We start from the raw sequence: 13,426 nt of genomic DNA, 5'->3' as shown, positions 1-13,426 counted from the left end.
CAGAGACAATTTACTCACAGACAAACAGAACAAACACTACATTTAGTACACCCCACACTGCTGACAGACAGGAAATGGGCTGTCATATGGCAAACAGAGTTAGGTCTGCACTGCAGTGCGGAGGCAAGCTGGCACTTCACAACAAGAATATCAAGAGATTTTAGAAGGAACAATCCCATGGAGGTGTCTTTCCTTAAAACTGCAATAAATTGTTATGATCATTTGAAAATTGTTAAGACTATCAGCCAGCAGATGATGAGCCATTTTCAACTGAAATGCACTACAGCACTTCAAGAGATCTGTGTAGAAAGCCTTCACTCTGGATTGCTGCAGAACTCAACAGCAATGACGGTACACTCTGAAGTGCTTTGTATAATTAATATTCTGCCCCTCACATTCTGTTTAACATATGACATTCAGCACATAAACTGATAGCGCATATACAGCTATGAACACTGAACATAAATCTGCTGCTAGATCTTGGGTAGTCCATAATGGCCAAAGTTTTCAAGACATACAGAGCAGTATTTTCATATCCATTTTACCCCTCTATTGCTGTATGCCACATATGGTTTCTCATATTCTGCTCTACCAAAATGTGCAGAACTTGTACTGTACTGGCACAGAAAGGGAAGAGTGTGGTGATTGTGGCCTGCTGTCACAATATAAGGGGGTGAATTTTTGCTCTCAGTTCACCTTTCTTGAGCTGCCTTGTCGGGCGTGAATTAAACTTTCTGATAAAGCCAAAACCTTATGCAGTTGAGCAGTGAATTCCTGAAGAGGAGGAAATCCCTAGGTCTTCTCCTTGCCTTTAGCATAGGCAATGACATTTTTTGCTGTCAGAAACAGAGGCTTGTTCCACAGCAGAGAGGCATTAGGCTGAGGAAATTAAATAAGATGCAGCCGGGGAGCTCTAAGCCCCCTATATGCCCACCTTTATGAGGCAGAGTTGGTAGCACAGCTCTTCTGGGGGCTCCTCCTGGAGCAAACAGCTGCACCATGCCAGCTTAGCACTCCTGAAGGGAAGGCTATGCCCTGCTCTTGCTGCCAGGCACGGGCCCTTCTGAGCAGGGCTGTGAGAAGGCTCTGCTGGTGCAGCCCATGTTGCTGCAGCACATGAGCTCTCTGCAGCCCAGCTGGCCTGGTGGGGAGCACCAACAGGCCAGGGCAGCCTGCCAGCTGCAGCACATTCTTTTAATGTGGCAAATACTTGCCCTGTTTATCACACCAGAGAGCCTGGGGATCACAAAAATTCCACCAATCTTTATAAAAAAGGCAGAGTAACTTTTTGATGCATACATGTTCTTCATTAGCATCCTGAAGATGCATTTAGTATCTTTATTCCTGCTATATATCTATGAGATGAAGCTGAGACCCTGTAAGTTGATCCCATAAAGCCAGTGACTAAATGCAGCTTTCTCACTTCATTGGGATGAACTGCAGTGTGGCTAACTGCATTACTCAGTGACCTGAAATCTCCTCTTTAGAAACAAAACTCAAAACAAAAACTCAAAACAAAACCAAAAAAGGCTAAAACTCACAACATATAAAGGGACTCACTCCTGAGACACTGATAGGACTGGAATGATACATCATTTAGGAAACAGATGTATCAGGTTTGCATTAATCTTATTATGGAATATAAGTTAAAGAAGTTATTAGACAGTAATGTGTCAGAATCTTTACATCTGTGACTCATTAGCCCTGCTATGCAGATGATCCATTTCTCCTCTAGATAAAACTACAATATCCATGTAATGGAAATGAGCTCAAACAAGAAACATACATAAGAAGTAAAATATGAATAGCAAGCAATAAAAGACATTTATTGAAAAAATGGATAAACAGAAAATTTTTAAACAACTTTATTTTTACTCATCAGCCTTTAGAATTACAGCACAATAATTTTCAGTTACCTCTAAATTAGCATATTTGCAATTTGATGTTTTAAACTCATATTAATTTTGATTTCTTTCATCTTCAACATGAAGGAGAACTGAGAATTAATTAAGGCGCTTATTCAGAAAATACAGTTGTTTGTCCTGAAAGATTTTCTTTTTTCTTGAGAAAAAATGAAAGACTTTAGAAAGATCTGTCTAGCTGTACACAGAACCATTTACATTTGGCACTTCCCAGTCCAGCCCCAGCATTCCCAAAGTTTCCCAACACCACACAGGCAAGTTCAAGACTAGCTATCAGTACTGCAGTTTTCTGCCTCCATAAACAACCCTTGAGAAAAGGGTCAATCCTATTCTTCCATCTGCAGCTTAGTTACTTCTTCCAGCTTGTTCCCAAGTAGGACAAAGCTTTCCTTCCTTTGCCCAAAGTGGTCATAATCTCAAACCCAACAGCCAGATACATGCAATGCCAGTCTGGACCTGGATCATCTCCCATGAGTAATACGCATCTTTGGAGAGAGCCAGAAAAATGGGAACACTAAATGGAACCCAGCAAAGACACTACAATAGGTCCATAGTTTCTGCATGTGTGGGAGGCTTTAGAAGGCATTGCACCCTCTGGCATCCATGAAAGATAATGTTGGCACACAGTGAGCTTCTAAAAAGGCATAAAAAGAGCTATCCTTCCCACAAAATGAGTTCTCTTCCTTTCCTGTCACTGCTATAAATATAGCCACAAATATCCCCTGGAACTGTTTTATTTTTTTCCCTATCGAAAGCTGTTCTGAACGATGGATTCAAAGTTACTCAATTTTCTCTTTATTTGGTTTGATTCTTGAACTGCACATAGGAAGGGTTCTTGTTCCACACCCTGGGAGGCCCTAACAGAATACAAAACACCACAGTCATCAACAGCGACCACTAGTCTACTAAATTCCTCTGCTGACAGCTACTCAAGCTCACCCTGAAATGCTAGCTGGCTACAACTTCTAAATTAGCACAGTTGCCGCATGCCTCACTGCCATTTTTGCCCAAATGCCAAGCAAAACACGATGCTTGATGGAGGCCAGCAGCCATGGGACAACATTACCCACCTGGAGGTGTAGATAAAGCCTACCTGCCCCATGCAATGGCTACTGGGAAAACCGAGGGATGCTGGAACATTATATCATTCCCTGTCTGATTTTTTTACTTGGATGAAACAGTTCTCCTGTTACATTCATCACTAGCTAGATTTTTCACAGTACTCTCAGCTTTGTCCATTGGTCCACACAAGGTCAATATTATAAGGTCATCATAACCTTGTCACATTAAACAACAGTATTACTGGTTTTACACTGTGCTGCATACACTCCTGTTTGACTACTGCATTTGCTCAGTATAGTAAATGTCATAGTCCTCTCTAGGATTTTCCTTCTGACCTGCCAATAAACCCAAGCTGCACAAGCTAGCATGTTCCTGTGAAGACATGGTAAATGAGACAGGAATTACCACCTGCTGTTCTCTTGCACTTCCTAAGGTTACAGCCAGCTGCTGCTATTTCACATCAAATCACACAGGCTTCAGGCCAGAGTGATCCTGACACTCTTTATGGCTGCTCTGCCTCTCTCCAACACCACCTCCAGTTCTAATTAATCCCTCAGACTGAGTGCCAGTCCTGTGGCTAATTATTGTACCTGCCCTGGGGAATACAGTGTTTGGTATCACCCTGTACAATGTCACGGACTCTCAGCGGGAGCTCTCTTATATAATCCCTTTTATCAGAACTGCTGCTTTCTCCAGCAGCAAATCTGCTAACAAAAACAGTACACCACAGCAAGACAAGAATCCAGAAATTTCTTTTTATTTAGGTAAACATTCAGCAAAGAGTTCTGATTTGAATACATTATATAATGATTCAGACTTTGTATAGCAAAAATGTAGTGTTTAAGATCTAGCATAAACAGATTACTGTAAAAGCATTATTTCCCATAATGACCTCTGTGAAATCTGCCTGACACTGCATTCAAACTAAATAAAACTGGAAAAAGCCAACACTTTTCTACTTTTGTTCTATTATTAGATGAATTTTCAGTGAGGCAAACATCTTTTCTACACAACTCAATTGTGTGTTCTGATAAGCGATCACACATCTGACCTCCATCAAATATCCTTCCTGAAGGCAAACCTGCTACTCTCACTGAAAGTAGTGCTAGGCATTCAGTTCACTTTAGCAACATGGGCTGGTCCATAACCAAGTTGGTCCTCAAAATAAAAGCCTTCCCTCCTGGCTTATGTTTGTCTTCAAATTTTTTACCTGCTGCAGTTATGTGATTCAGGTAAGTGGTTCAAGCTTCTTCCCTCATGTCTATTAGGACTAGATTATTTTTTTAGGAGTTGTTTTGAATCAAATTTGTCTAATGTAAATGTTCAGTGCTGCAGCACTTCTGCGTGACAGCTGTAGTTTGAGATACAACAACTACATGATGTATTTTCAGCCACAGGACAGGGCCGTAGAAAAAGGAACAGGATGTACAGACACTTCCTTCCTCACCATTCCTCTGGCATTACTAAAAAGGGGCAAGATGCAAACCAACTGGTGGAGAGAGAAGACACGCTCGTAAGGCAGGAATGACAACATCCTTGTCTCGGGAGCAGGTATGTGGCACTTTCTCTGGAGTGTCACAGCTGTTCTGCATTCCCCAGGGGAACCTCAGGAGCTGAACATCAAAGGCATAGCTTGGCCCTAGAGGGCCATTCACAGCCAAGGGGATGCTCTGGTGAACTCTGACTCTCTAGTCTGAGTGTCCCCAAGCTTTAGACAAAGTTGGCAGCCAGCACCATCCGAGTTCTTTCCTAACCTCTCCTAGTTCCAGAGAGCCAAGTTACCTTGCTCCAATTTGTTATCCCAGTTTCGCCTTAATGGAAAACAGGGGAGCCACAACAGCCCAAAACCAGTGCAGATAATTAATCCCAGGAATAGAGTAGGTAAGTACTCTTGTTGCCTTCTGGCAGATAAGGAAACAAAGTCTTGGAAGTTAAATTAACTGCTCACAGCCAAACTGGCATTAAACCTGATGTTCAGCAGTTTTCTCAATGCTTCTGCTTCAGTGAAAGTTATGATAACAGAAGGAATCACTAATGTTTTTTTAATACTTATTGTGGCACACTAAGAGTACAGTTTGAAACAGTAGCTAGATTTATAACTTGACCCATAATTTGATTTACACAGGTCAATTAGCAACAGAAGAAACAACCCTGAGTGTAATGATACTGGTAAAGTATGAGATTAAAGCAGTACTCTGTGTCTGCTATATGTTTGAAGTAGCATACAATAAAACAGAAAATATGCTTTTAGACTTAAATACGAATCATCAAGAGCAGAAGAAATTCATAGCATTAAAGAGAATTTTAATTATGCAACACTGTATTTAATTAGCAGAATACTTTCACTCCTAATACTATTTCTATATACTCTAATACATTTTCACCTTGACAAGATGTGCAATGAGGACAAAAATTATCAGCATGAAACATTTGGGAACAAATTTTCATGTAACGTAACTTATTTACCTACATTCATTACAGTTAGCAATGTCAGCCTGACCTCCAAAAACCTGAGTTTTGCTTTTGGGGAAGGCAAAAAATCAGATTCATTTATATACTACTATTTCTTTTGTGAAGCAAAACTGTCAATTTCTTTTAAAAAACCAAACAACAACAAACCAAAACCGAAATCCCTTATAAAGTACAAAATAGGATGGCTTTAAAGGGGGGTGAAAAATTAATGGTCATGGTTTAATCATAATTCAGTAACTAGCATTTTCTAATTTACTGTTAAGGTACTGATTCTAAGGACATGAATACAGGTTTTTCATGCATTATCACTAGGAGCAGCAAAAGGCTCAAAATACTTACTATATATTTCTTAGAAATATATTAACTAATAATAATACACATATATTTTAAAAAGGGCTTTTTAAATATTTCATTTTAAAAAATCAGGTCAAAATTTACTGCTTTAATTTCCCTTTAATATGGCAAAGTTTATAAAAGTTGTGTCTATAATAGAAAAAGTGAAGAAATACTTCCATTTTAAAAGAGCTTATGTATATATATGCACACACATTTGTATTTAGTTATTTGTAAATACACTGCTTCCCTGACTACTTTTGTTGATACTAGGTAATTTTGAAACAGTCTATCAACATAGAAGAGAAGAACTTGCAAAGCAATGATTTCTCTCTACCAGGCAGTAAATAAGTAGCAAATATATTAAAAGTAAACAGGAGAAAGGGGTAACTAGAAATGAACACTATATCTCTATCTGAACCTGTTTTAACAGCATTGAATGAACGTTTTTAATCTTCAAGTCAATAAGGTTAACAAAATAAAATAAACTTCTGAGTTCCTGTCTCTTCTAGAACTTCATCTTTCCTGCTTAAGATATTATAGAGATATTTTCAGTTTTGTGCCACCCCAGCCAATAGGAGAATTCACTTAAACATACCCAAAGTAGAAAATTATTTTATGAAAATACTTAAGCAGGGCTTTTAGGTGGTATCTCATTTCATCTAGACCAAAATCAATTTAAAACCAGCTTCTTGCTACTGATTTCTAGCCCTGCTAAGCAAGAAATCTCTCGTGTATCTCAACTAAAGGCTATAATATATTTATTATGTCATTTACAGAAGGCTGAAAAAAGACTAAGAATCCCAGAGTCACTAAAGTTGGAAAATATCTCCAAGATCAAGTCCAACTTTCAACTGACCCTCATCCACCAGGCAGGTCACCTGGTCATGAAAGGAGATCATGTTGGCCAAGTAGGACTTGCTTTTCCTGAATCCATGCTGGCTGGATGTCCTGTACATGCTGCATGGTCACACTCAAGATGATCTGTTCCATAAATTTTCCTGGCTCTGAGATCAGGCTGACAGCTCTGTAGTTCTCTCCATCCTCCTCTAACCATTCTTGTGCAGGGTGTCACATGGTCAATCTTCAGTCATCTGGGATCCCCAAAGTTGGCCAGGACTGATGATAGATGATGGAGAGTGCTTGGTAAGCTCTTCCACCAACCCCCTCAGTAACTCCATGTGAACCCCACCTGGCCTCAGAGAGTTTCTAAGAGCACAGCAGGTTTAACTTCTCCCTCCTGGATTGCAGGGGGTCTGTTCAGCTCCCTATCCCTATCCACCAGATCAGGGGGCTGGCTGCCCTTGGGACAACCAGTTGTTCTGTTGCAGACTGAGGCAAAGAAGGCATGATGGACCTCAGCCTTTTCCTCATCCTTGATTGCAAAGTTCCCCTCCACATCCAGTAAGACATTCCATACTAGCTACTCTGTTCCCAAATATTGATCTCTGAAGACCAACTTCCATTATCAAGATGCAGCCTCTCCTTCGACAATATATCCTTTGAAATTCTACCTTTATTAAATTGTCAAATTTTTTTTTTTTTTTAATTGGATGAGACCTTAATAACTGGAACTGAGCAATCTAGTATCACCATTTATTCTAACATTCCACAGGCTAAACTCCTTCATTTTTAATTTTCTCATGGCTCAGTACAGTAAAGCAAATCTCCATGGACATTTCATGATGCCATGCCCTCTGCAAAAAGAAGTGCATCCAAAAGATATACTAACATTACCATTTCTTACACTGCTATCAAGAAAAGCTAGTTCTGCATTTGACCTAAATGCTTACTCAACCAGAACTTTAGAGCAATTAGAAATCTGATATAAAAATATATAAAGAGATTTTAAAAAGAATTTTTCCAAGAAAGATCAGGACTCACCATCACTACCTTATTGGTGGTCTCATGTGATTAAAGGTTATATTAACTTGCTGTTCACACTCAGGGTATGAATTTCTATGTCACTCACACTGCCAGAATATGTTTTGGCTTATATTTTCTTCAAAGTATAGACATTGGTAGATCAAGCCCCATGGCATTATAAACTAGAATCTTTATGGCATCTCTGCACAGTGAAGGAGACTGATCCACAGATTACTTCTGAATACTCAAGAAAACTCCTCAGATTCTTAAAAAAAAAACCAAAAAAAACCAAAAACAAAAAACCCCTAAGAACAACAACACAAAACCCCAAGCAAATTATTCTAAAAATATAAGTACCTGACCTCTGGGTGGTATTTGCAGAACTGAGTTCTTAGTGTATGACTTTATTGAAGGTATTTTCAAGAAAACCTGAACTTCAAACCAGTTCAGTATATATTCCACATGTTAAATGACTGTAAACATTTTGAGATAACTGATTATTATTTTTACGGCTTTGAAATTATTTCAGAAAGAAGGATCCCTCAAAAATCTCAAGGGAGGGGACAGAAAGCAACAATATCTTTGTCTCTGGCAAAATGTTTTCACAAATACCTTTCTATTTTCTTTTCAGCAGATATTTTGAAGTTTAAGATCTCATCTTGACTTGGACAGTCTTTAAATTTTATCTTGATTTCTTTTACAAAAATGCCTGGAGGAAAGAATGCAGCTTTTCTAAAGAAAAAGAGTGATTTTGAAATTTCAGTCATAGCTTGGAACACTAAGAGTTTTTGCTAAGTTAAATGCCTGTTTCAAGCCAGTATGTAAAAATACAAACCCAAAGAAATCTCAGGCTCCTTACCTGTAAATGATGAATTAGCATTAAAATACTCATTGCTCTCAGATACTATATCCAATCTATCTGCAAACTTGTCAAATCCAAATGTTAATGTCATGCCCCAGTTACTATCAGGTACAATATTTCTCAAAAATAATGTTATATGCCATTACCTCCACACCCATTTATTTTACACACACAGTGATGGAAAACTATGTGGAAAGGTAACCAACCAGGACTAAATGGGTTTAGTTTCATTTGGTGCATGAGTGGCTCACACATAAAAATTCTATTAATTATATTGTAAATCCCCTGGCACAACAGGTTGAGCAGACTCACCCTGAAGACAGTTATCAGAAGAGATAACTGCTGTACCATGAAACACAAAATGGTCAGAGGCTTCATGGTACTTTTCACTTGTGAAATACAGAGGGGGAGAAAGGAGAAGCTGTAGAACACATTCCAAATATATTAAGGGAAATTCAACAACACTGGGCAAGTTTCCCAAGTTTGACCCACATACTTAAAAAGGAGGTCTGTTACTACAACCTAGAGTAAAGAATTAGTAAAACTTCAACTTGTCCACAAGATCCTGGTCACTGCTTCTTTCTCCATTGCTGACCTTATTCAATTCCTTTTCTGTAATCAGATACAGAATTCAATCTCAAGTGCCAGCTGCTCCTGCAGATAACAACTTTGTGGTGTCCTTATATATGTATATCCTCAGGTTGGGTATTTTCTGCTTTTTATCTGCACTTGATTTACCAAACCCACAAATAGTCATAACCATGATTTATATGTCTCAGTAAGGACTCTGCTGCCTTCCTGTATATGGAGTATATCTTGGTAAAGTAGGACACAACAATCTCTGCAAAGCAGAGGTCCCATTGCAGTAACACTGACCACATCTGCATCTTCTTACTGGGCATTGTCAACACTTCCAGGCCAGAGAAGTGGCCTTAACCACTTAATAGCTCTTACATCTCTTCAGCATTTTGCCAGGATTTCTGCATCATCATTCCCTGGTGTTGATACCACTTTATTTGTTCTCCAGCGTTCAGACCTCTGAGTTTTTCCCTGGAAACCTCTCTGGCAGTCATAATTCCAGATTCTTATCCTCAGCTATGCAATGCTCTTCACAACTGCTCTTCCATACTTGTTACTGCATCCCTCTCTGATACTTCCATCAAATTTGCTCTCCTGTTCTTTTGAATCTAAAGCCACAGTTGAGAATGTGAATGCAAGAACACACATTCTTTGGCATGTAAGGCCACTCAGTGCACTTACTCTCGAGCCTGAATGGGGCATTGTCTCCCAAGCCACAGGCACTGCACTGCTCTCCACCCCTGCATCTCTCTCCTCAATTGCCTGTGAAGCTCTGTAGCACAGAACCAGACAAAATATACAGCCCAGAATGCCCTCTGAGAGACACTAAATTTGCTTAGAAGTTAAAAGGAAATTTTTGCATTATTCAGAACCTTTAGTTTGTGTATTAGTTACCTAGAAGAAAAGCATGTTGCTCTCGTTGTTACTCTTTACTTTCTTTTATTTATTTAAGTGGTTTTCCAAGACTTACTGATTTCAACTGTAATAATATTTAAAGCTGTTCACTCTCAGGCTGCTGTCTTTATGATGTGCAGCCCTAGCACCAAGCACAACAGGACACCCTGGAAGTTAACCGAACATCAAAATCAGCTGTAAAAGCATGTTGTGACTTTAGATAATCTCATTGGTTGAAAAAATGTAAAATCCAATTAAAGCAAAGTATATGAAACAAAACAGTAGAATGAAATAAAGCTGCAAATTCAAAATATTTAACATAGTTAACAGAAGAAAATAATCCATGGAACATACTGTTATGGGAAAAATTATAAACATGTAACTGAAGAGAGTTACTATATCATCCCAACAATGTAACCAAGCCTTTTCTAATGAAGCACAGATGTAAAGAAAAGTAAACTAGCACAGCCAATCCATTCGAACTTACACTCCTGTATTCCTCTATTTCTATTATAATAAACATGACATTTAGAAATTAAAAGAACCTCCTCATTTCCTAAATTAAACCATGTTCTAACTGTCTGGATTGTAACTACAAGGTGATAATATTGTTATTACTAAAAATATTTAATACATATATGGCAGGAAAAAAGCTAACACATGCACACATTATAGTTGTTTATCATCCATTAAATATTAGCTACATTTTACATGAAATCCAGAAGTACATTTATTAGAAACCCACTGGCCCTCTGCATTGTGGAAGCCCATGCATGGCATGAACACATTGCTGGGGAAACGGAATGGTTTGGTTAGGAAAGCCAGCTTTATACAGCAGAGCAAAATCACTGTGGAACCTGCTTCCACCTATAATGGAAACTGTGCACTATGGAATCACTCAAATCTTCCTGCTCACGTTCAGTATTACTGTCCTGCAGACACTTCAACATGCAGCGTAAATGCAGCTAATAAGCATAATTAGACAGTGTATTTTAATTTAGTTTTGCACTAAAGACTAATTGCCTACTCAGCGAAGGGGAAGTGTAACATTTTTTTTAAGATGCTTACCCGAGGGCCCTGATCACCTTGATCTCCCTGCAAAGTGGAAAGATGAGATGATAGGTTTAACACAGCATCTGTGTGCTACCCAGCTCTCTTACATCATCTAACATTTCACTGCATCAATACAAACGTTCTCTTGAGTTCATGCTGGGAGGGCTTTCCAGTCACCTTGTGAGAATCACCCAAACATCAACTCACCTTCTCGCCTTTGGGACCAGGAGGGCCCTGAAAGAAACAAAGGCAAAGATTATTTACTGATACTTATGAAGTCCTGGGACACAGCAAGGAACAGGTCTGTGCCAATCTGCAATTTCTTCCCAACAAAGTAATTACTTATAATTTTCAACTCCAAATGCCAGTGCTACTCCAGAGATGGCTTCTTCACTGTACTAATAATAGGAACTGCACACTATTTCTTGAATAGTTTGCTAACACTTGTGTGTTTAATCAGTCAACTTAGACAAACAAAACTTTGCCTGAAATGGCAAAATATCTATGGATTTCACTTAGGGACAATAGTTTATCTTCTATCAGATAACAAAAGTTTTCTTAGACTGTAAAAGTTCTTTGCAACTGCACTTAAATTCAAGTATATATAAATCTGTCCTGTATTTTGGCCCCCTCCTTGTTTTAGATTGCCAAAGAAAAATGGATTCAAAATTCTAAAAGTAGGGTTTTCATTCCTTTCTTTGGCAATACTGATGTTTAGTCTCAAGTAGATTGTTTAGGCAAAATGAGCTCTTTGTGTAGCGTGATTTTCCAGTAGTATTACTTTTTGTTACTTACCACTCAACAAACAGTAAGGTGACAGAATCACAAACAGGAGGTCCTTTCCTATTTCATTTTTATTGAGCACTTTCCAGAAAGCTAGCAGCAGGTTTCTAAACCACTAGTTTTTCAGGTTAGTATCTTGTGAATAAAAATGCTTTTAGTCTGCAAAACACTGTCTTGCTTACACAATGCAGACTTTCTGAAAGATATGCAGGTGTTTCAACACAAAGAAGGACCTGAGATACATATGAAAGCAGCTGTAAACAGAGAAGGAGCCGTTCAAGCCAGCATGGCTCAGTGTGATAACACAAAGAGAGTGTGTGCAGTGTGGGTGTGTTTCTGAGGGTGTATGCAGATTGTCACTAACAACACTGGTAAAAATTCACATGGTTCACATAAATGCAGTGGAATGGAGGTCAGTCTGCTTTGTATTTAAGATGTGATCAACCAGAGGCAAGCCTTTGAGAATCCCTGTTGTAGCCAATTTTCTGCTTAGTTTTAAGGGCTTCTGATGCGTGCCAGAGAAGAGCATCTGCTGCTAAATCTTTCAAGGAAATAAAGCATATGCCTCTCCTTCCATGGCCTGCCATCTCTTCTGCCTGCTGCAGAGGACACAGAAACAAGTCTGCTTCTTGATGTCCCCATGTCTTCTGCAGGAAGGAGAGCGCTCACTGCCAGCTGAGTTGAAGCTATCTGCTCAATTAACTATGATCCCTGCCTACTCTGCATCACCCTGCAAACACTTGGCCACTTTAAAAACAAATTTAACAAAACAGTTTAATGTATAGATATAACCTGGCTGCACCTTTAAGGTCTCACCATACATATATATATTTTTTTTTTTTTTTTTTCACATAAATACATACTGAATACCAAGGGCAGCACTGTCTACTTTTAGCTACAGTCTCCCCATACATGTACTGTGACGTGACATTACAGTAGGGCAGGTCTGCTTTAAAACTAACACATACATGCCACTGAGCTCATGAATTTGTAAACTCATACCATCAGTAACACAGTAATTGCAAGATGTGAAAAGCTAAAATCAGTCAGTGCAGACTGTTGCTGCCTTCTCCACAGTGAACACAAGCACAAGCGATGAAGGGCTCACGTGTTCTACCTCCTTGAATTATCAAGCCATTACTGGCTCTGAATATCTTACTGGCTGCAAGGTGCAAATAGCATCTGCTACAGTCAGAATCCTATTTCTCGGGCCTTAGGCATGAAATTATAGATAGCATGACGACTGAGACTGTAAACAGATGTTGTCTGCAAGAGCTGGTTTTGCCTTCATTTAGATGCTCAATGCTGTTCTTAAGCCCAAGAGTGGCCCTGCTTCTGATGAGTTCTGGCTCATAACTTTTCTTAAGCTGCTTGTCACAGCTCTGCCTGTTGGTAGAAACTACAAGAGGTGCTTGAACTAAGCTGTCTCACTGGAACAGAAAAGAGTTAGAGCTCACATGAGGGGCTCAGCCACTGGATCTGCAGGGCACTGCACTGGTACGTCTGCTGGCAATGTGTTCAGCACCTCAAGTGCAAAAGTGGCCCCTTCCCCTACCCTGCCTATTCTCCTCTGCTGAGACTTCTCTGAAAGTACAACCTA

At 39.2% G+C, this 13,426-nt stretch overlaps 1 protein-coding gene across 1 annotated transcript in view; it reads right to left on the bottom strand.

Annotated features, from left to right (window-relative positions):
* Window positions 1-13,426, bottom strand: part of COL25A1 (collagen type XXV alpha 1 chain) — a 298,288-nt gene that overhangs the window by 89,518 nt on the left and 195,344 nt on the right. Inside the window, exons 6-7 of the mRNA XM_079307351.1 lie at window positions 11,251-11,277; window positions 11,059-11,085 (exon numbers count right to left, since the gene is read on the bottom strand). Coding sequence (XP_079163477.1) covers window positions 11,059-11,085; window positions 11,251-11,277 — 54 coding nt within the window. The remainder of the gene's footprint in view (window positions 1-11,058; window positions 11,086-11,250; window positions 11,278-13,426) is intronic.

Source organism: Erithacus rubecula (assembly GCF_903797595.1).
Source record: "Erithacus rubecula genome assembly, chromosome: 5".
NCBI lineage: Eukaryota > Metazoa > Chordata > Aves > Passeriformes > Muscicapidae > Erithacus > Erithacus rubecula.
Note: the sequence above shows the minus strand (reverse complement) of the source record. Positions and strands in the feature narration are given on the sequence as shown.